The sequence below is a fragment of the Odocoileus virginianus genome, chromosome 28 (genome assembly GCF_023699985.2).
Source record: "Odocoileus virginianus isolate 20LAN1187 ecotype Illinois chromosome 28, Ovbor_1.2, whole genome shotgun sequence".
NCBI lineage: Eukaryota > Metazoa > Chordata > Mammalia > Artiodactyla > Cervidae > Odocoileus > Odocoileus virginianus.
This window is the reverse complement of record NC_069701.1, coordinates 16,868,513-16,890,609: the sequence shown is the minus strand read 5'-3', so window position 1 is coordinate 16,890,609 and position 22,097 is coordinate 16,868,513. Positions and strand designations below refer to the sequence as shown.

Below are 22,097 nucleotides of genomic sequence, written 5' to 3'. Positions count from 1 at the left end.
TCCAGAACTATAAGAAGAATCAACTTCTGTTTATTTAAGCCCCCTAGTCTGTGGTATTTTGTTTTCATAGCCCTAGTGTACTAATGTAACTACTAAAAATCATAAGGGAACTGGAACATGGCCTTCAGACTTCTTACCAGCTAGCAGAGTGATCTAAAAATCCATAGAACTCAGTTACTTGAGATCTCTCAGTCCCTTAAGAGATTTCAGTGAACTTGGCTTAAACCTTCAGTTTCAAAGAATGAAAATCCATTTCTTTTCATTTATTTCATTTAATTTCCTTTCATTTCATTTGAGTTGTTCTGTTGAATAATAAGTTATTCTGCTATTCTATCATTTTACACAAAAGTCTAAGCATATTGCTGCCTTGTTTGAAATTCATTTGCCATCTCCTGATTGCTTATATGCAGAGTCTATGTTCTTTTCAGCATGCCCCCTCCACAATTTTCTCCCTCAACCTTCCAACATACATATCACAATTAAAGTTGCCTATAGCACACAGCCCTGATGAGCATGGCAGCCTCACTGTCTTATACCTAGGCATCTGGCCCAAAGGTATCAATTGCTATGCCTTTGCCTACTTCCTCACCACTCTCTGTGGGCCAGTCCTCTCATCTCTTGATCCACCCTCCACAGACAACTTTCAGTTCCTTCAATCTCTCTCACAGTGCTTGGCACAAAGTGGATACTCAATAACTATGTGATGAATAAATATATGAACCGGTGAACAAAAAAGTATCCATTTCAAAACCTTCCAAGGAGTATCAACACTTAGAAGATCAAAGTCCACAATGAATCCTGATGCCAGGGGCGCCCAGAATCTGTATCCAACCCATTTATCCCAATTTCTCAGTGGTCGCCACTCCCCAATTTCAGACCTCCTTCGACTCTTGTCAGAAACATTAAGGCAGGCCCTAAATCCTGGAGGCAATGGGTAGGGATGATGAGAGTGGGCTAGGCCTCTAACTTTACCTGTATGAATGCTGGTGCTGTTGAGTAATTTTTCTTTTTTTCTCTCTTTCCACCTGGAAGGAAGCAGAGTATCCATGAGCCTCATGGATCTAATCCAAAATAGGCAACAATTCAAGGCAGTGGCCAGAAAAGAACTTTATCCAATCAAATTCTATGTTAAACAGAGGGTTTATAGTTTCCTCCTTTTCAAAGGATAGCTCAAATGAGGAAAAAATGGGCATGATGCGATCTAAACACTATGGTCTCTTCTAGCTAAAAATTCTTCTACCAGATGTTCCATCTCTCACCCTGAACTTTGGAATCTTGTAGCATTTTCCCCTCAAGAATTCTCAAATGTCATTTTCTCAGACAAATACAAAAGCTATGGTCTGGAAATGGGCAGTGATTTCCCCAGGGTTACCCAGCAATGATGGGAAAAACCAGGACCAAAAGCCAGGTTTCCTGGAGGGTGAGACTGCTCTTTACACAGCACCCTACTGTGTCCCATCCTGTGGAAGGTGGGAAGAGGGAGGCACTTGTTCTGAACAACCTTCAACTCCAGTCCTCTCCCAACTGATCCGCAGGGGATCTGCAGTAACAGGTTTTGATTAAGCTTTAGCTATGTCAGTCACTCAGTCATGTCTGACTCTTTGTGACACCATGAACTAGAGCCCACCAGGCTTCTCTGTTCATGGAATTCTCCAAGCAAGAATACTGGAAGGGATTGTCATTTCCTTCTCCAGAGGATCTTCCCCACCCAGGGGTCAAATCCAGGTCTCCTGTATTGTAGGCAGATTGTTTACTATCTGAGCCACCAGGGAAGCCTGTGAGAGTCCTTATTCTTAGAATATGGTCTCAGGTAGAGGTAGGAGAAAGGGTGTGAAGGCAGCATGAGAAGAAATCGGAGGTTCTGATGAGAAAACCCTGTCTCCCTGAGGACCTGCCACATGGGATTATGGGACGAATGTAACTGTTTTCCTTCAAATTTCCATAAAACGATTTATATTTTTATTTTGGGGAAAAATCATATAAAATTACAAATATATGCTTACCAATGAAAATAAAGTATGGCAACAATGAAAACTGCAGAAAGAATATCCATGAGAATCCACACAATCAAATAGTACTTTGGTGTCTGCAAAGCAGAGAACACAGTTAAAGGACTGACAGCTGGAAGGGAATATAGACATGTAGGTCAAGTCCCTGGCTTGGCTGTCAGGGATGGAGCAGGGGCAGCGCAGGGAGAGGAACCTTGACTGCTAAGGTTAGCGTGGAACACAAAGAATACCTGCTGCTAACCAATGTAATCCCCCCTGACATGTGCTGAGGGCTCCACAAGGGCTAAAACACTTCACACACCTCACTTCCCTGGGGCCTCAACAGAGGTCTGAGCAAGTCGCAAGCAAGTTGCAAGTCACACAGCAGGTCTTCTCTGGACCCAGGACTGTAGCCCAAGTTCCTTGACTTCCAGTGCTCTATGTGTTCATGGAACAGGTTTCCAAACCTGGCTGTGCATCCAAATCTACCTGTGCTGCAGCCTTTAGTAATATAGCTTCCTGAGCCTCACTACAGACTCAGGAGTTAGAACTTCGGCATTTTTTTACAAGCTTCCCAGGAAAAAGCAACCAGTCTGTGAACCAGCATTTAAGAATCCTTCTAAATTGTCATGCTTCAAATAAACATACTGAAATTACAATTCTTAATTAACACGTCCACTTCTCCAGGCTCCTTGCCTGACTCACTGATTTCACAGAGCTCCATTTTCTAGGTTATCTTATATGAGTTTTATTCACTCCACAGCTTTCTGGTTTTTTGTTTTTGGCTGCACTGGATCTTCACTGCTGCACTCAGGCTTTCTCTAGTTGCAGTGAGTATGCTGTTCGGGCTTCTGTGTGGAGCTTCTCTTGTAGAGCACAGGCTCTAGGTGCGGGGGCTTCAGTAGCTGCAGCACACGGGCTCAGTGGTTGTGGCACACACACAGGCTGAGTGGTTCTGTGCAGCCTACAGAATCTTCCCGGACCAGGGATCAAACCTGTGTCCCCTGCACTGGCTGGCAGATTCTTACCCACTGCACCACCAGGGAAGTCCTTAACTCCCTAGTTTGATTATCCCTTTCCACCTTCATTGCCTCTCCTCTAGTATTACCTGATGGTACTGGGACTACCATTTTTATTCTTTCATATGCCATTTCCATCTTATCCCAAGGTCTTCCCTTGAACTTAATAACAGTGATGATAATAATAATAATAACATGAGCAATCATGATGATGATGAGAACAACAACTAACATTAATGAGAACTTAAAGGAGCTAAGGAAGTGTCTCAAGCACATTAAGGGTATTTTCACAGCTTAACCTCACAACAGCTCTACTAGGCAGGTACATTAGAAGCTCTTAAACCACTTCCACTAAACTGAGGTTCTTAATCCCCTCTGGGACTGACTGACAGACGTTTTAGCCTGCTCCAGGATGTCCATAAGGTGAGCTGTACAATCACCAAGAATCAGTTATCCTTACTACCCAAATGGCTTAGAACAGTTGTACCAGTTGTTAACAACTGTGCAGTATAATTCAGTTTTACTAAATTCTGTAAAGTCTGAGTTTAAAAGTATGTCATTTTCTTTTTTTTTTTAAGTATGTCATTTTCAAGGAAACTAAATCAGTGTTTTGAAAATCTTGTTGAAGACAGAAAAGGTTATTTAAAAAATGAGCTGCAATTGCCTTAGGTGTGAGAGAAACACTAAGAGATGGGGTGGAGGAGGATTCTAAAAATCTGTATGGCTTCCTCATTCCAGTCATTTCTCCAAATGACTTCAAGTTCTTGTGTTCTAAGGAAACAAAACTTAGAAATCATAGCTGGTTCATTAGGAAGTATACACAAGCAAGAGAATACAGAATTCAATCAACTGAAATATACTCCAAGAAAAGACCTGAATCTGTGTCAAAAGTTGAATGAATTTTAAATTAAAATGTGTGAAATATGTGTGTGGTAGATTATTTATAAAAATGATCACAATATTCCTTCCCAAATGCAGGTCTGTATGCAGAGTGACTCTGCTGTTCCTCTCTAACAAGAGGCAAAGTTTGTTTCTGTCCTGCCCCACCATGAATCCGGACTTGACCATGTGATTACCTTTGGCCAGTGGAACATTAGCAAACATCAAAGTGGGAGATCCTTAAAAAGGCACATGCACTGGGGCTTGCCTTTCTCGCTGCTGAGAACCCAATGCCACCAGGTGAACATGTGCAAAAAAGCTGGGATATATGTATACCTATGGCTAATTCATGTTGAGGTTTGACAGAAAACAGCAAACTTCTGTAAAGCAACTAACCTTCAATAAAAACTAAATAAATATTTTTTTAACAAGCTGGCTTCCTTGAGGATGAGTAACCAAATGAAGAAAGACTGCAGTCATCCCAGGTAAGATTCAAGAAATATGGATGAGGCTATCCTTGATCACCCAGTCCAAACAAACTGGCTGAGACCAGAGAAATCACTCAAACGTCATACAGAATATGACAAATATTTGTCAGTTTTAAGTCATTAAGTATTAGATAGGTTTTTTAAACATAGTAAAATACTAATAGACCGTATATCATTTATCTCACAATTTCCCAATTAAAATACTTGAATTAACAGACTGATAAGCAAAGAGGATTACGTTGGATAAAATTACTTCTTTGTGGTATTTTTCTCCCCAATTTACAAATAAACAAACTGAAGCCCAGACAGGTTAACTAACATTTCCAAGTTCACACAACAGGTGGTAGAGCCAAGATTTGAACCTGCATATTCTAACCCAGAGTGCAGGCTGCTTAAGGAAGGCCCCTGGGATACTGGCCCCAACTCCCTAAACAAATTAACCTTGGGCTCTTTAAAAAATCACAAGCCAGGTGTAGAAAGAAGTTTTTTACTTACAACTTTTACATTCTTTGAATTTTTAATCATATGAATTTATTATCAATTCAAATATTGAAATGAGAAGTTTTACTTTGTAAAGTTTTATTTAATATATCCAAAGAGACAACTTGGAAAAACGACTGATTTAGGGAGACAGGATTATGGAGGGGTGTACTGCTTTCTATATTTATGTATTTTTATAATGATTGAATTTTATATAAAAACAAGTTTACTTTGCAATCAATTTTTTTTTTGCAATCAATTTTTAAAAACAAAAATGTTAAGAGAAGTTTATAGTTCATACATGAAGCAGGATAATATGGGGACAGACAAGTGGAAAGGCTTCACCTATACCAAGGGACCTCCTTTTAGGTAGGTGACCCTACCAAAAGCTGCCCAAGGCACCAAGGAAGAAAGGGTAAGCAGTTTTACACTGCCACCATAGGGCCTCAATACAGTTCTGGCCCTATGAGACTGTGCCCTTGGCCCTGACCACCTCGTACCTGCTCCTGACCCTGACCAAGTCAGAAACAAGGGCTAGTGAGGCTGGAGGGATGGGGAAGGCAACCTAAAATATTTCAGCTTCTCATTTAGGTGTCTGTGCCTAAAGCTTTAACATTCAAAGTAGTTAACAGTTTGGGTTATTATTTTGGACTAGACACTTTGATCCTGAATTGAGACTTTTTGGTCACTAAATGGTACTTTAAAAAACTTTTGCAGGGAAGACAGAGAGTCTGTGTCTCTCCATGCCCAAGATACTCACAAGACACTGGAGGAGACTCCCCACAGTGAAGCTGACAGGAGAAGCCCAAGGGGTGATCAGGTACTAGGTAGGGAGGAGAGGGGCAGGCCTAGGCCAGGGGACTGTCAGGGCTGCTAGGCTGCTGGGGGACAACGGGGCCTAGGTGGTGGGGGCACAGTTCAGGCACTGGAAGAGGAAGGCTTGCTTGGTGGGGAGGAGGAGGGATCTTTAGTGGCTCAGACGCCACTAGCAGAAGTCCCTGAGGCTCCCCTTATACTTGTCCTCAGGGAGATCCCTGGGGCCCCAGGCCTGGACCCTTGCCCTCAGAGGCCTCCCCTGATGTCTGGAGCCCTCTCCACCTTTTCAGCCAAACCCTCTTCACTGTGGGGCATCGTCCACCTCCAGGGAACCCTCCACCCTTCAAGGCCCCCTCCGCCCAGGAAGGTCCCTTAAGCATGAGACATAGTGGGGAGAAGAAAAGGGCGGGCAGGCTGGAAGCAGCTCCCATGGGGTTTGAGGAGCAGGAAACTGCCTGGTGCTCCCCTACCCACTCAGCCCTAGGAACCACCTGAGGCCCCATGCCCAGCCCTCTGCCCTCCAGGGCCTGGTTTCCTAGTCCCTCTGGGCAGTCCTGTGAGGTCCCCCTCATCCCTCCAGGGGCCCCATCGGCCCTCTGGACCAGACCTTCCACCCCCTGGGACCCCCCTCTCTGCCCTCCAGGGCCCTCTCTTCCCTCTATGGCCCTTTTCTTCCTCCAGGTTAGGCCATCTGCCCTCTGGAGCCCTCTGGGTACCCTCAGCCCACATAGGTCTGGCAGGCACAGGAGGAGGGAAGAGGAGAGGGAGCCGTTCCTGAAGGGGGAACATCCCTCAGGATGTGTAGGAGCAAGAACCCGTCTAGTGTTCCCTACCTCCTCAACCCAGGGCGTCTCCTGGGGACCCAGGCCTGATCCTCCAGGCCCCAAAGTTGGAGGCACAGAATAGGCTCCCTTGGCTGGGTGGAGCGAGGGACGGTCCCCACCCCTACCCAGCACCTTTTCTGGAGGCAAGGGTCCTGAATAAGGACTTTGAAAGAAAGTGAAGCTCAGTCGTGTCCAACTCTTTGCGACCCCATGGGCTATAGCCCACTAGGCTTATCCATCCATGGGATTTTCCAGGCAAGAATACTGGAGTGGGCTGCCATTTCCTTCTCCAGGAGATCTTCCCGACCCAGGGATTGAACCCAGGTCTCCCGCATTGTAGGCAGAAGCTTTACCGTCTGAGCCACCAGGGAAGTCCAAATAAGGACTTTACCACTACCTAAAATCTCACTCCAGCTGTTGTGCCACTGCTTAAACCCTTCCCAACCTAAGCCCCACCCTTCACAGCCCAGGGTTTTTCTGCTTTTTTTTTTTTTTTTCCTATTGTTGTTTGGTTGTTTTTTGAAGAAAAACAAATAAAAGGAATCCAGATTGGAAAAGAAGTAAAACTCTCTTTCTCTGCAGAGGATATGATACTATACATAGAAAACCTTAAAGATACACCCAGAAAATTACTAGAGCTAATCAACGGACATGGTAAAATGGCAGGATATAAAACTTATACACAGAAATTCCTTGCATTAATATACAAAAACAATGAAAAATCAAAAAAAGAAATTAAGGAAACAATCCCATTCATCACTGTAACAAAATAATCAAATACCTAGGAATAAACCTAACTAAACAGACAGGGGACTTGTATGCAGAAAACTATGACACTGATGAAAGAACCAGAAGATGGCACAGATAAAGAGATATACCATGTTCTTGGATTAGAAAAACTAATATTGTGAAAATGACAAAAGCAATCTACAGAGTCAAAACAATCCCTATCAAACTACCAATGTATTCTCCATAGACTTAGAGCAAGAAAATTCATAATTTCTATGGAAACACAAAAGATCCCAAATAGTGAAAATAATCTTCAGAAAGAAAAGTGGAGCTGGAAGAATCAACCTTTCTAACTTCAGACTATACTACAAACCTACAGTCATTCAGACAAAGATGGTACTGGCACAAAAACAGAAATACAGACCAATGGAACAAAATAAAAAGGCCAGAGATAAACCCATACACATGTGGGCACCTTACCTTTGACAAAAGAGGCAAGAATATACAATGAAGAAAACACAATCTCTTCAGTAAGTGGACTGGGAAAACTGGACAGCTACACGGAAAAGAAAGAAACTGGAACACCTCTTACCTAACACTATACACAAAAATAAACTCAAAATGGATTAAAGATTTAAATATAAGGCCAGAAACTGTAAAGCTCCTAGAGAATAACATACACAGCACACTACTTGACATAAATCACAGCAAGATCCTCTGTGAACCACCTCCTAGAATAATGGAAATCAAAACAAAAATAAACAAATGGGGCCTAATTAAACTTAAAAGATTTTTTTAAAGCAAATGAAACTGTAAATAAAATGAAGAGAAAACCCTCAGAATGGGAGAAAATAATAGAAAATGAATCAACTGACAAAAATCTCCAAACTATACAAGCAGCTTATTCAGATCAATACCTGAGAAACAAACAACCCAACTAAAAAATGAGCAGAAAACATAAACAGACATTTCTCCAAAGAAGACATACAGATGGTTATTAAACACATAAAAAGATTCTCAACAATGCTCATTATTAGAGAAGTGCAAATCAATACTACAATGGGGTATCACCTCACACCAGTCAGAAGGGCTATCATCAAACTATAAATGTTGGAGAAGGTGTGAAGAAAAGAAAACCCTCTTGCACTGTTGGTAGGAATGTAAATTGGTACAGGCACTATGGAGAATAGCATGTAGATTCCTTAAAAAACTAGGAATAAAACTACCACATGACCCAATAATCTCACTACTGGGCATATAGCCTGAGAAAACCATAACTGAAAAGGATACAGGTACCCCAATGTTCATCACAGCACTATTTACAATGATAGGACATGGAAGCAACCTAAATGTCCATCAATAGATGAATAGATAAAGAAGTTGTGGTACATACATACAATGGAATATTACTCCGCCATAAAAAGGAACAGATTCGAGTCAGTTCTAATGAGGTGGATGAACCAAGGGTCTATTACACAGAGTGAAGTAAATCAGAAGGAGAAAAACAAATACCATATATTAATGCACATATATATGGAATCTAGAAAGATGGTACTGATGAACCTACTCGCAGAGTAGCGATGGAGACACAGACATACAGAACAGATTTATGGACACAGTGGGGGAAGGGGAGGAAAGGACAAATTAAAAGAGTTGAAACACTACCATATGTAAACTAGATAGCCAGTGGAATTTGCTGTGTGACACAGGGAGCTCAAATCTGGTGCTCTGTGATAACCTGGATGGGTGGGATGGGGTAAGAGGTGGAAGGGAGGTTCCAGAAGGAGGGGACATATGCATGCCTATGGCTGATTCATGCTGATGTATAGCAGAAACTAACACAATATCATAAAGCAATTATCCTCCATTTAAAAATCAATTTAAGTAAAAAAATAAAATATAGCAGTCTAAATTAAAACATAAACTAAACTAAAATATAGTTTAAAGTACATCTCAGTAATAAACCAACACAAAAATTTCAATGAAAAATGTCTACAACAAATTCTGGAGAGGACGTGGAAAAAAGGCAACCTTCTTGCACTGTTGGTGGAAATGTAAATTGACACAGCCACTATGGAGAACAATATGGAGATTCCTTTAAAAACTAGGATAAAACTACCATATGACCCAGCAATCACACTACAAGGCATATACCAAATTCAAAACCTGACAAAATCATAATTCAAAAAGACACTTACATCTTTAATCCATTTTGAGTTTATTTTTGTGTATGGTGTTAGAAAGTGTTCTAGTTTCATTCTTTTACAAATGGTTGACCAGTTTTCCCAGCACCACTTGTTAAAGAGGTTGTCTTTTTTCCATTGTATATCCTTGCCTCCTTTGTCGAAGATAAGGTGTCCATAGGTTCATGGATTTATCTCTGGGCTTTCTATTCTGTTCCATTGATCTATATTTCTGTCTTTGTGCCAGTACCATACTGTCTTGATGACTGTGGCTTTGTAGTAGAGCCTGAAGTCAGGCAGGTTGATTCCACCAGTTCCATTCTTCTTTCTCAAGATTACTTTAGCTACTCAAGGTTTTTTGTATTTCCATACAAATTGTGAAATTATTTGTTCTAGTTCTGTGAAAAATACCGTTGGTAGCTTGATAGGGATTGCATTGAATCTATAGATTGCTTTGGGTAGAATAGCCATTTTGACAATATTGATTCTTCCAATCCATGAACACAGTATGTTTCTCCATCTGTTTGTGTCCTCTTTGATTTCTTTCATCAGTGTTTTATAGTTTTCTATGTATAGGTCTTTTGTTTCTTTAGGTAGATATACTCCTAAGTGGTGGAGAGGGAGGTGGGAGGGGGGATCGGGATGGGGAATACATGTAACTCCATGGCTGATTCATGTCAATGTATGACAAAACCCACTGAAATGTTGTGAAGTAATTAGCCTCCAACTAATAAAAATAAATGAAAAGAAAAAAAAAAAAGACACACATACCCCAATGTTCACTGTAGCACTATTTATAATAGCTGGGACATGGAAGCAACCTAGATGTCCATCAATAAATGAATGTGAAGAAATTGTGTTACATACAAAACAAAGGAACATTATTACTCAGTCATAAAATGGAATATATTTGAGTCAGTTGTAGTGAGGTGGATGAACCCAGAACCTATTATTATTATACAGAGTGAAGTAAGTCAGAAAGAAAAAAATAAATATCGTATATTAATGCATACACATGAAATCTAGAAAAATGGTACTGATGGATCTATTTTCAGGGCAGGAATAGAGGTGCAGAAATAGAGGATACATTTGGGGACACAGTGGGGGAAGGGGAGGGTGGGATGAATGAGAAAGTAGCACTTAAACATATATATGTTACCATATGTAAAATAGAAAACTAATGCTGGGAAGTTGTTGCAAAACACAGGGTGCTCAACCCAGTGCTCTGTGACAACCTAGAGGGGTGAGGTGGGGTGGGGTGGTAGGTGAGAGGGAAGTTCAAGAGGGAGGAGACATATGCATATTTATGGCTTGATTCACACTGCTGTATAAAAGAAACCAACACAACATTGCAAAGCAATTATCCTCTAATTAAAAAAAAATAACCTATAAGAGTGACTAAAAAAGCTATGGGATCTGAGTGAGATCTCATTCAGGGGAAGGGAAAGACTAGCTCAGAGCAATATAAACAGTCAGTGGAGATAAAGTGTTTTCTGATGCTGACTGTCCCATTCAGTCTACATAGTCTATACCGACTATGTATGTATGTATGTATGTGTAAAGTTCCCTCCACAAGTAATAAGTGAAGGGATTTAGCTGGGATTACGACTCAAGATTTCAGGTCCTCAATTCTCTGGCCATAAGCAGTAGCAGGACAGAGAGAAAATCAAACTAGGTGGCTGGACACTTGCTCATCTTTTCAAAAGCATTTTGCTTGGACACACAGTGCTTACTTTGGAATCGAGTACCCTGGGTTTTCTCCCCACACCTCATGCCACTGTCATTGTCGCTGTGCCTTCAGGAAAGTGAGGCTGCAGTAACACACCTCTGGAGTCAGACCTCATTCTGAATCTTGCATCATGTGATGCTTCAGATTCTCCACAGGGATACTCCCAGTGGCTAACTCAGAGGTTTAAAAACTACATAATGCATGAAAGGCACATTGTGAGGACTCAATAAACAGCAATCATTATACCAATATTAATTTCCCCCTGAAAATCACAGAAGGATCTGGATGAGAGAAGAGAGAATGCACATCTCCAATCTCACATAAGTCTCTGCTCTTAAGTAGCTACCTGGGGAGTGCATAATGGGCAATGTAGGGGCGGGTGGGGGACAGAGACTCCTACTGTACCAGACTTGGAAGAACAATCTAGACAACCAGCTCACCATGAAGTAGGAAGGTTGAGTCATCTCATTCAGGACCTGAATGTTGTCTGTGGTCACTGATTGAATCCTGGAGCACCAGGCCAGTGAGAAGAGCCAAGGTTCATTGACAAGGTATAAGTTGATGCTGATGTTAGCTGCTCTATATTCTCTAGGAAAAAAAAAAGAACCCACAGGAGATTCAGAGTTAATCTCACTCTCATCACCTAAGAGGGAAACAGTCACTATATGTGAGAAAGGATGTTGCCTAAATCACCAGAAGTAGGTGATAGTAGGACAACCTATGATATGACATGCAGAATTAGCTCATACTGCAATGAGATGAAGGACTGCACTTAATACATTTGCTACTATGCCAGCAGTAGTATTTTAGTAAACTGGCTCCTCAAGGAAAGAAAAATGAAGGAGGGAAAAAGGAGGGGAGGGAGGGAGGAAAGAAGGAAGGGCGGGGGAAAGGGAAAAAAGGAAAGCCCTAACAAATTCCTAATGGAACTTGTCAATTTCCATGGTATAAATACTCACAATTTGCTCCCATAAGCTGACATGCACCAGCTCCAGTACACTATTGGGCAGCAAATGCACTTACTTCCATCAGAGCACTTACCGTCCTCTACTCTATGTGCCTTCCTATCAATCTTCTCTACTTAACTGTAAGCAAATTAAAAGCAAAGACTTATGTCTTACTCAACTCTGAATATTCAGTGCATGCGTGCTAAGTCACTTCAGTCCTGTCTGACTGTTTGTGACCCTTTGGACTATAGCCCACTATGCTCCTTTGCCCATGGGATTCCCCAGACAAGAATACTGGAGTGGGCTGCCATGCCCTCCTCCAGGGTATATTCCCAACCCAGAGATAGAACATGCATCTCTTAAGTCCCCTGCATTGGCAAGTGAGTTCTTTACCACTAGTGCCACCTGGGAACCCTCTGTATATCCAGTGGTGGTAGTGGTTGTTTTACGTACCATAATACCTGCCTGTAGAAACAGTTAAATGAAGGAATGAAAAAACGAGTACTAATTTGGTGAATATTTAAACTTCAAATATAAAATAACTTTACAAGCATGAGTAGGGGGAATGGAATACAGCACTTCCCAATGGCAGAATGAAATGTCAGTAAATATTTGTGCACTATCTGTAGAAACAGTAGAAGAACATCTAGTCAAGTTGTCATTAGAAATTAAATTTCTCAGAAAATACATCATGTAAGTGCCTTCAAAAGACTTTTTAACCCTGAGATGTTATAACATATTGAAAACAACTCTGCACAAGCCTGGGGTTAAATCCCAGCTCTGTCACATACTAACTTGGCAATTTCTTAGGCTCAGTGTATAAACTGTAAATAAAAATAACCATACCACCTTTACAGGAATACTTGCAATTAGTTACCCAAAATGTTAGACTGTGTCTAAGACAATTCTACAGATCATCTAAAAATAAGGAAATGTTTTTTGAAGCTAAAAGTTTTGTTCTTAAACTTCTTGAAATTAACACACAAAAGCCAATCACATGTCTGTATGTTAATAAGCATACAGAAATTGAAATATAAAACAATACTATTAACAATCACTCCAAAGAAAATTAAATAATTAGGTATAAGCTTTAACAAAATAAATGAGGATCTGAAAATCTGTAAAAAATACAAGTTGCTCAATTGTGTCCAATGCTTTGCGACCCAGTGGACTGCAGCTAGCCAGGCTTCTCTGTCCACGGACTTCTCCAGGCAAGAAAACTGGAGTGGGTACCCATTCCCTTCTCCAGGGGATCTTCCTGACGGAGGGATCAAACAAACATCTCCTACATTGCAGGTGGATTCTTTGCCATCTGAGCCACCAGGGAAAGAATATGTTTAAAACACGTGCCACAACTACTGAAGCTCACACACCCTAGAGCTTGTGCTCCACAACAGAAGCCATAGCAATGAAAAGCCTGCAGACAGAATAGCCCCACTCAAAGCAAGTAGAGAAAAGCTAGTGTAACAACAAAGACCCAGCATAGTCACAAATAAATAAATAAAATTATATAAAGAAATAAGAGGAATCTTTGAGATCTAAGAGCAAGACAGAGAATTAGACTTGACATTAAAAGCATGATTCATAAAGGGTAAAACTGACAAATTAGACTCCATCTAAATTTTAAAATTCTGCTCTGTAGGAGACTCTGTTAAGAGGATGTTACAGTCCAGCCATACTGGGACAAGATATTTATAAATAACATATCCGACAAAGGACTAATACCTATATTATAGAGAGACCTCTCAAAACTCAATTAAAAAAAAATCAAGCAATCCAATTAGAAAGGACATGAAGAAACATTTCACTGAAGAGGATATACCATTGAGAAATAAGCACATAATTATATGTGCTACATCATTAGCCATCAGAGAATGAAAACTAAAACCACAATGAGATGTCACTATACACTTAAAATGGCTACCAAAAAGTAATGACGATGCCAAAAATTGGTAAGGTTATAGAGATTCTGGGTCATTATACACTGCTGACAAGAACGTAAAAGTTTCCCCCCAAAAGTCTGGCAGTTTCTCATAAAATTAGACAAGTAATTACCATAACCTAGCAACTATATTCTCAGGTCTTTATTTCATAAAAACAAAAACTTATGCTTACGAGAGAGAATTATTAGATGATTGAAAAGGAAACATTAGGAATCTCTCTCCTCACCTAGACAACAACTGCACTAAAAGAATCTGCCTAATGTAACTCTTTTGGAACTATGGAATCTGTTGAAGGCTTTCAACTTCCAGGGAAGTTTTGGATGGTAAGCTATAGTTAACTTTGGTGGCTTTCATCACCTGGCCCAGTAGCAGCTGCAGTACGTGAGTCCCTAGCACACGGCAGCCAGGTGGCCCCATATTCCTGAGGCAGACTGGACAGTTTTAGGAACCAAGGTGGGCCAAAAGGATCTTATCCTTCAAATAATAGGAATCTGTGGTTTGATGGCTGACTGATGCTTCTCCTCACACAGGTGTAGACAGAATGGGGATGTCATGATTGTTGTACCTCCCCCTATTGTTACAAACCTCTCCCACTGGAGTGACTACCAGGGGTTAACAGGGTCAATACCCTTCCCTCCCCATTGTTCACTTTTTTCCCCTTTTGGAGATGAATGAGAATGAAAACACAATATACTAAAACCTGGCATGCAGCAAAAGTGGTGATGGTGGGTAAATTCATAGTTATAAACACTTACATTTAAAAAACAATAAAGACCTCAACATCCAAATTTTGCAATTTAAGGAACTAGCAAAAGAAGAATAAATTGATCCAACATAGTGAAAAGAAGAAAACAAGAAAGATCAGAGCAGAAATAAATGAATCATAGAACAGAAAACCAATAGAGAAATTCAATGAATGAACCTGAAGGTTAGTTCCTCAAACAGATCAACAAAATTGATAAACCTTTACCTAGATGTACTACTAAAAAAAAAAAAAAGACTCAAATCACTGAAATCAGAAATAAAAATGGGGACATTACTATTTTACAGAAATAAAAAGGATTATAAGAGTGTACTCTATCCCAACAAACTGGATAACTTACATGGACAAATTCCTAGAAACACAAAACCTATTCTGTAATCATGAAAAATTAGAAAATGCAAACAAACCTACAATGAATAAGGAGACTGAATCATTAACCAAAAATCTTCCAACAAAGAAAAGTCCTAGACCCATTGCTTTCACTGCTGAATTCCACCAAACATTTCGAGAACTAATACCAACTCATTAGGATGGCTATGTAAAAAAAAAAGAAAAAACAAAACCAGAAATCAACAAGAATGTGGAGGATGTAAAGAAATTAAAACTCCTGTGTACTATTGGTTTTTGTGGAGAACAGTATGGCAGTTTCTCAAAAAGCTAAAAATAGAATTACCATAAGTTCCAGCAAGTCTGCTTAATAGATATATGCAAAAATAATTGAAAGAAGGGTCTTGAAGATATATATATATATATATGTATATATGTATATTCATGTTCATAGCAGCATTATTCACTCTAACTAGGGCATCCCTGGTGGCTCAGATGGTAAAGAATCTGCCTGCAATGCAGGAGACCTGGGTTTGATCCCTGGGTTGGGAAGATTCCCTGGAGGAGAGCATGGCAACCCACTCCAGTATTACAGCCTGGAGGATCCCCATGGACAGAGGTGCCTGGCAGGCTACAGTCCATGGGGTTGCAATGAATCAGACACGACCAAGTGACTAAGCTCAGCTCAGCACTGCACATAACATGGAAGCAATTCAAGTGTTCATCAACTGTTAAATAAATAAGCAAACTGTGGTATATATATGCAATGGAATACTATTTAGTCTTCAAATAGAAGGAAATTCTGCAATGGATGGATTTAACATGGATGAACCTTGAGGATTTTATTCGAAGCGAAATAAGCCAGTTATAAAAAGACAAATATCTGTCTGATTCAACTTATATAAGTCAAGATAAGAGAGAGAGAGAGCAGAATGGGGGTTGCCAGGATCTGGGGTGAAGGAGTTGTTAGGGATATTATTGTTTAATGAGTATAGAGTTGAGTATACAAGATGAAGGGGTAGGTTGATGGCAGGAATGGTTGTACAAGTAATCAGTGTATATTAAAATGATTAATTAAGATAGCACATTTTACATTATGTATATTTTACCATGGTTAAAACATTTTTAAATGACTAAAATCTGTTACATTCACATGAAAACCTGTACACAAATGTTCAAAACAGATTTATTTACAATAACTTATAAATAAACAACCAGACAGCCTTATGCTGACGAATGAGTAAACAAATTTCAATACATCCATACAATGGAACACTACTCAGCAGTGAAAAACAATAAACTATTGATACATGAAATAACTTAGATAACTCTCAAAGGGAACTACATTGAATGAAAAAAAGCCAATCACAAATGTTAACATATTTTATGATTCTATTTATATTATATTCTCAAAATGACATAATAATAAAAGTGGAGACTAGATTAGTGATTGTGAAGAGTTAGGGTTTGAGGTGAGGGGAAGCGGAAGGAAGTAAGAGGAGTGTGGTTATCAGAGAGAAACAATAGGAATACTTCTGGTGATGAAACCAGTCTGTCTTGGTTGTGGCATTGGAATCACTACCCTACACATGTAATAAAACTGCACAGCACTATATATACAAAACACATACAAAATGATATAAGCAAAGCTGGGGAAATCTGAGTAATATTGGTGGATTGCACTGACATCAATACCTTGGTTTTGATATTGTACTAAAATTTTACAAGTTTACCATTGGAGTAAACAGGATAAAAGGTATCCAGCATCATTTTGTATTACTTCTTATAAGTTAGCATGCAATTATCTCAAAAGTTTAATTTAATCTTAAAATGTTTAATTTTAAAAATATTACTGATAGTTTTAAAAATATAATAAAAATGTACTCTGGGGTTTATAACTAAAATATTATTCATCACAACAATCACACAAAGGACAGCAGATAGTCAGTGGAATTAAGATTTCAATATTCTATACTCTACATCATGGAAAAATTATCCAAAGGTGAATTGTAATAAGGTAAGGATACTTCTTATAATTTCTAGAGCAACTAGTAAAAAAATAATTCAAAAATGTAAAAAGTTAATAGGGATGATAGGAAATAATCAATGAACTTAAAACACTGAAAGTCAGGATGACCAAATTGAAAGAATGACCAAATAACCAATCTAGAATAAAGAGGACAAATAGGAAAAATGGCAAGATGTAATATAAACCTAAGTATATTCATTAGTAAACTAATTATTAATGGGTCAGATATTCCCACTGAAAAGCAGAGATTGTCCCACTAAATATAAAAGCAAGAACCCATAATATTCTACTTATAATAGATATGGGCTTCCCTGTGTCTCAGCTGGTAAAGAATCCGACTGCAATGTGGGAGACCTAGCTATGATCCCTGGGTTGGGAAGATCCCCTGGAGAAGGGAAAGGTTACCCACTCCAGGATTCTGGCCTGGAGAAATCCATGGACTGTATAGTCCATGGGGTCGTAAAGAGTCGGACACAACTGAGCGACTTTCACTTTCCCTTTATCAGAGATACACTTTATTTTTTAAAAACTTTATTTGCATTTGGGTACAGCCGATGAGCAATGTTGTGATGGTGTCAGGTGAACAGCAAAGGGACTCAGCCACACCTGTACATGTATCCACTCTCCCCAAACTCCCGTCCCGACCAGAAGGTTCAAGACGCCACATAACACTGAGCAGAGTTCCATGTGCTATACAGGAAGTCCTTGTTGCTCATGCATTTCAAATATAGCAGTATGTACATGTTCATCCTAAATTCCCTAACTATCCCTTCCCCCTATCTTTGCCCTCGGCAACCGTAAGTTTGTTCTCTAAGTCTTTGAGAAAGAGATGTACTTTAAATATAAAGACACAAAGCAGTTCAAAGACAAAGAACAAAAACAGAAATGCCACAGAAACACTAATTATAAGAAAGCCAGTGTGGCAATATTAATAAAAGTAATCTTTAGGCAAGAATTATAACCAGAGAGAAGGGACATTTCATAATGAAAGGATGGGAATAAATCCATGAAAAAAATCTAACAATTCTAAATGCAAATACACCTTAAAAAAAAAAGTTTAAAATATGAGAAGCCAAACCACCACAACAATCACAATAACAACAACAAACACAGCAAAAGGGAGAAATACAGAAATCAAGAGTCAGCTGGAAATATTACATCCCCTTTTCTATAACTGACAGATGAGGCACAGGGAGCCCTTAATTTCTCTCTGACTGAAGAGGTTGCTCCCAGAAGGAAGACGGCAGAAGACATGGTCTAACCTCCTTGTCAATATGATACCTACATCTTTTCTAAATAGAACAATAATATTTGCTAGAAAGAAAGGTCTTTATATATAGAATATGTTCTTTAATGGATGTTCCTGGTTGATTACTTTTTATTACACATTTTGTAAATAAAAACAGAATGTGGATTTATGACGTATGGGTCCTTGGGCAAGGTCACAAAAGCTATACAATTCTCTGGGAGTATTAAATGCAGATGTTTTGTAACTCAAATGTTCTCCTTCAAAGTAAAATAACCCTGTAAAAACACATTTGGAGCCTATATCTATCACTGTGGGCCATAGGGTTTGTGTTCAATAAGGCAAGAAACCTGCAAAGTTGAAATCAACGTTTCTGACCTCTGCTTGCTTAGTCCGAGCCTCCTGACTGCCTTCTGCATCTCTGAAATTAACAATAAAACTTAAGAGTAAGTTATTCTGATGTGTATGAGTTTGATCTGCAACCTAATGCTTTGTGTTAACTCCACAGAAAAAGCAGGAGGAAAATGCAGAATAAAATACTTTAAAAGACTATTAACCAACTTAAACTAGTTGTATATTTTGGAAATTAAGCCAGCCCCTGTGGAATCATTTGTGATTATTTTTTCCCAGTATGCAGGTTGTCGTTTTGCTTTCTTTATGGTTTCCTTTGCTGTGCAAAAGCTTTTAAGTTTGATTAGGCCACTAGATTTTCTAATAGGACTCAGGATATGATTGATCCCTCTTAAAGTCTGATGCCAGCTGATACTATTCCCACATAACTATGGCCAAGGAATAACTTTTAAAAATTACTACTAAAAGAATTAACACTGGGGAATCTGTCAAACCTATATTTAAACCTCAGTGTGGTCCCCCACTAACCAACTGTATGGACTTTGGGGAAATATTAACACCTAACCTCCCTGAACTTTTCCTCTTTAGAGACATATTCCTCATTTGAAACATAGGGGGTGATGTTAATTTATAGGGCACAGCATGTAATGATGGTGATGATGAAACAACAGGTAACATTTATTGTGTTCATACATTTGCCCATCATTTTGCTCTGTGCATATATGTAGTATGTCACTTAATCTTTTAACCATTCCATCAGGTTATTGTTATCCTTAAATTACAAATGAGAAAACTGATTATTAAAACTTGTCCAAAGTCACATGTTTAGCTGATGGGTAAGCCAGAATTTAAAAAAGAGCCTGTGGTCAACCAACAGAACTTGACACATAATAAAGGCTCAGTAAGTGAAAGTTATTATAATTACTTTTTGACTACCAGATTAATCTAAATTACGATTAGCAGAGAAAGAAAACACCTTGGAGTCATTTTTTCTTTGATAAAAAGTAGAAAGGAAGAGACACATACTGAAAATAGAGGAATAGCTGGGCAAAGAGAAATCTTCTGAATAGGAAAGAGAGGTAAAACATATATAATTTTCTAATGCTGAAAGAAAAAAAAATATATATATATACATATATATATATATATTTTATGATCAACTCCCTCATAGCCAGAGAGGCTGGAAAAGCCAGAACATGAAAAGAGGTAAATCCAATAGCCTAGCTCATGACTTGAGATACAAAAATGAATCTAGAGGAATTTCTGTAGCTCAAAGAGATTTTGGAGATATGGAAATATGTATGTGTATCTGGACAAAACACATAGATATGTTCAGTTTCTGAAGCATTTAGAATCATCTGAAAAGAACTTTCAGATATACAACCTGAATTTAGAAAAGGCAGAGGAACCAGAGATCAAATTGCCAACATCCACTGGATCATAGAAAAAGCAAGAGAATTCCAGAAAAACATCTACTTCTGCTTCATTGATTATGCTAAAGCCTTTGACTGTGGGGGTCACAAAAAACTGTGGAAAATTCTTCAAGAGATGGGAATACCAGACCATCTAACCTGTCTCCTGAGAAACTTATATGTGGGTCAAGAAGCAACAGTTAGAACCAGACGTGGAACAATGGACTGGTTCCAAATTGGGAAAGGAGTACGTCAAGACTGTATACTGTCATCCTGCTTATTTAACTTATATGTAGAGAACATCATGCAAAATGCCAGACTGGATGAAGCACAAGCAGGAACCAAGATTGCTGAGCAAAATATCAACAACCTCAGATATTCAGATGACACCACTCCAATGGCAGAAAATAAATTGGAACTAAACAGCCTCTTGATGAGGGTTAAAGAGGAGAGTGAAAAAGCTAGCTTAAAACTCAACATTCAAAATACTAAGATTATGGTATCCTGTCCCATCACTTCATGACAAATAGATGGGGGAAAAGTGGAAACAGACTGATTTTATTTTATTGGACTCCAAAAGCATTGCAGATGGTGACTGTAATAATGAAATTAAAAGACACTTGCTCCTTGGAAGACAAGCTATGACAAACCTAGACAGCATATTAAAAAGCAGAGACATCATTTTGCCAACAAAGGTCTGTAGAGTTAAAGCTATGGTTTTTCCAGTAGTCACATATGAATGTGAGACCATAAAGAAGGCTGAGTGCCAAAGAACTGATGCTTTCAAACTGTGATGCTAGAGAAGGCTTTTGAGAGTCCCTTGGACAACAAGGAGATCAAACTAGTCAACCCTAAAGGAAAGTGAAAGTGAAAGTCACTCAGTCTTGTCCTACTCTTTGTAACCCCATCACTACACAGTCTATGGAATTCTCCAGGCCAGATCCCTGGAGTGGGTAGCCTTTCCCCTCTCCAGGGGATCTTCCCAACCCAGGGATGAAACCCAGGTCTCCCACATTGCAGGTGGATTCTTTACCAGCTGAGCCACAAGCGAAGCCAAGAATACTGGAGTGGGTAGCCTATCCCTTCTCCAGCAGATCTTTCCTACTCAGAAATAGAACCAGGGTCCCCTGCATTGCAGACGGATTCTTTACCAACTGACCTATGAGGGAAGCCCCTATCCTAAAGGAAATCAACCTGAACATCCACTGGAAGAATTGATGCTGAAGTTAAAGTTTCAATACTTTGGCCACCTGATGCAAAGAGCCGACACAATGGAAAAGACGCTGATGCTAGGAAAGACTGAGGGCAGTAGAAGAGGGTAACAGAGGATGAGATGGCTGGATGGCATTACTGACTTAATGGACACGAGTTTGCACAAACACCAGGAGACAGTGAAGGACAGGGAAGCCTGGCATGCTGCACTCCATGAGGTCGCCAAGAGTCAGACATGACTTAGCGACTGAACAACAATGACATAGGGACTAATGTAAGCAGTGACTAACAATAATTAAATCTGAAAAAGTTACCATTTTATTCTCAGGTGCTTTTAATCCTGAAAACTCTGTCTCTGATTATGTAATTATAAATGTGGTGATTGAGAATTTCAGTTTCTTCTCATGCTTGGCTGTTTTAAGGGGTTTTCTAATAATGATTTAACTATGTTGCAAATTATATCTATGAGAAATCAGGGTATCTGGATTACAAAGTTATTTACTAGGTACTTCAATCCATTTGGTAATGGCAGAAGGAAATCAACCACTTTTCGAGTTCTTACTTTTCAGTGATCACTTTATATAAAAACAAAAACACCAAACACACAGAAGCGTGTGCTGAATGAGAGACTGAAGCATAAAGAAGGGGCTGAAGAGCATGTTCCAGGAACAGAGTGTAACTTGGATAAATGTTTGTTGGCACAGAGTGAGGGAAGGGTAAGAAGATGGAAAC

At 39.4% G+C, this 22,097-nt stretch overlaps 1 protein-coding gene across 5 annotated transcripts in view; it reads right to left on the bottom strand.

Annotated features, from left to right (window-relative positions):
* The window catches only part of LOC110150627 (glycerophosphodiester phosphodiesterase domain-containing protein 4-like), a 142,010-nt gene that overhangs the window by 23,141 nt on the left and 96,772 nt on the right, over positions 1-22,097 (bottom strand). For all 5 annotated transcript variants that reach the window (XM_070457261.1, XM_070457259.1, XM_070457260.1 and 2 more), the window contains 3 exons: positions 11,576-11,723; positions 2,004-2,086; positions 973-1,025 (listed from right to left, as the gene is read on the bottom strand). In XM_070457261.1, coding sequence (XP_070313362.1) covers positions 973-1,025; positions 2,004-2,086; positions 11,576-11,723 — 284 coding nt within the window. The remainder of the gene's footprint in view (positions 1-972; positions 1,026-2,003; positions 2,087-11,575; positions 11,724-22,097) is intronic.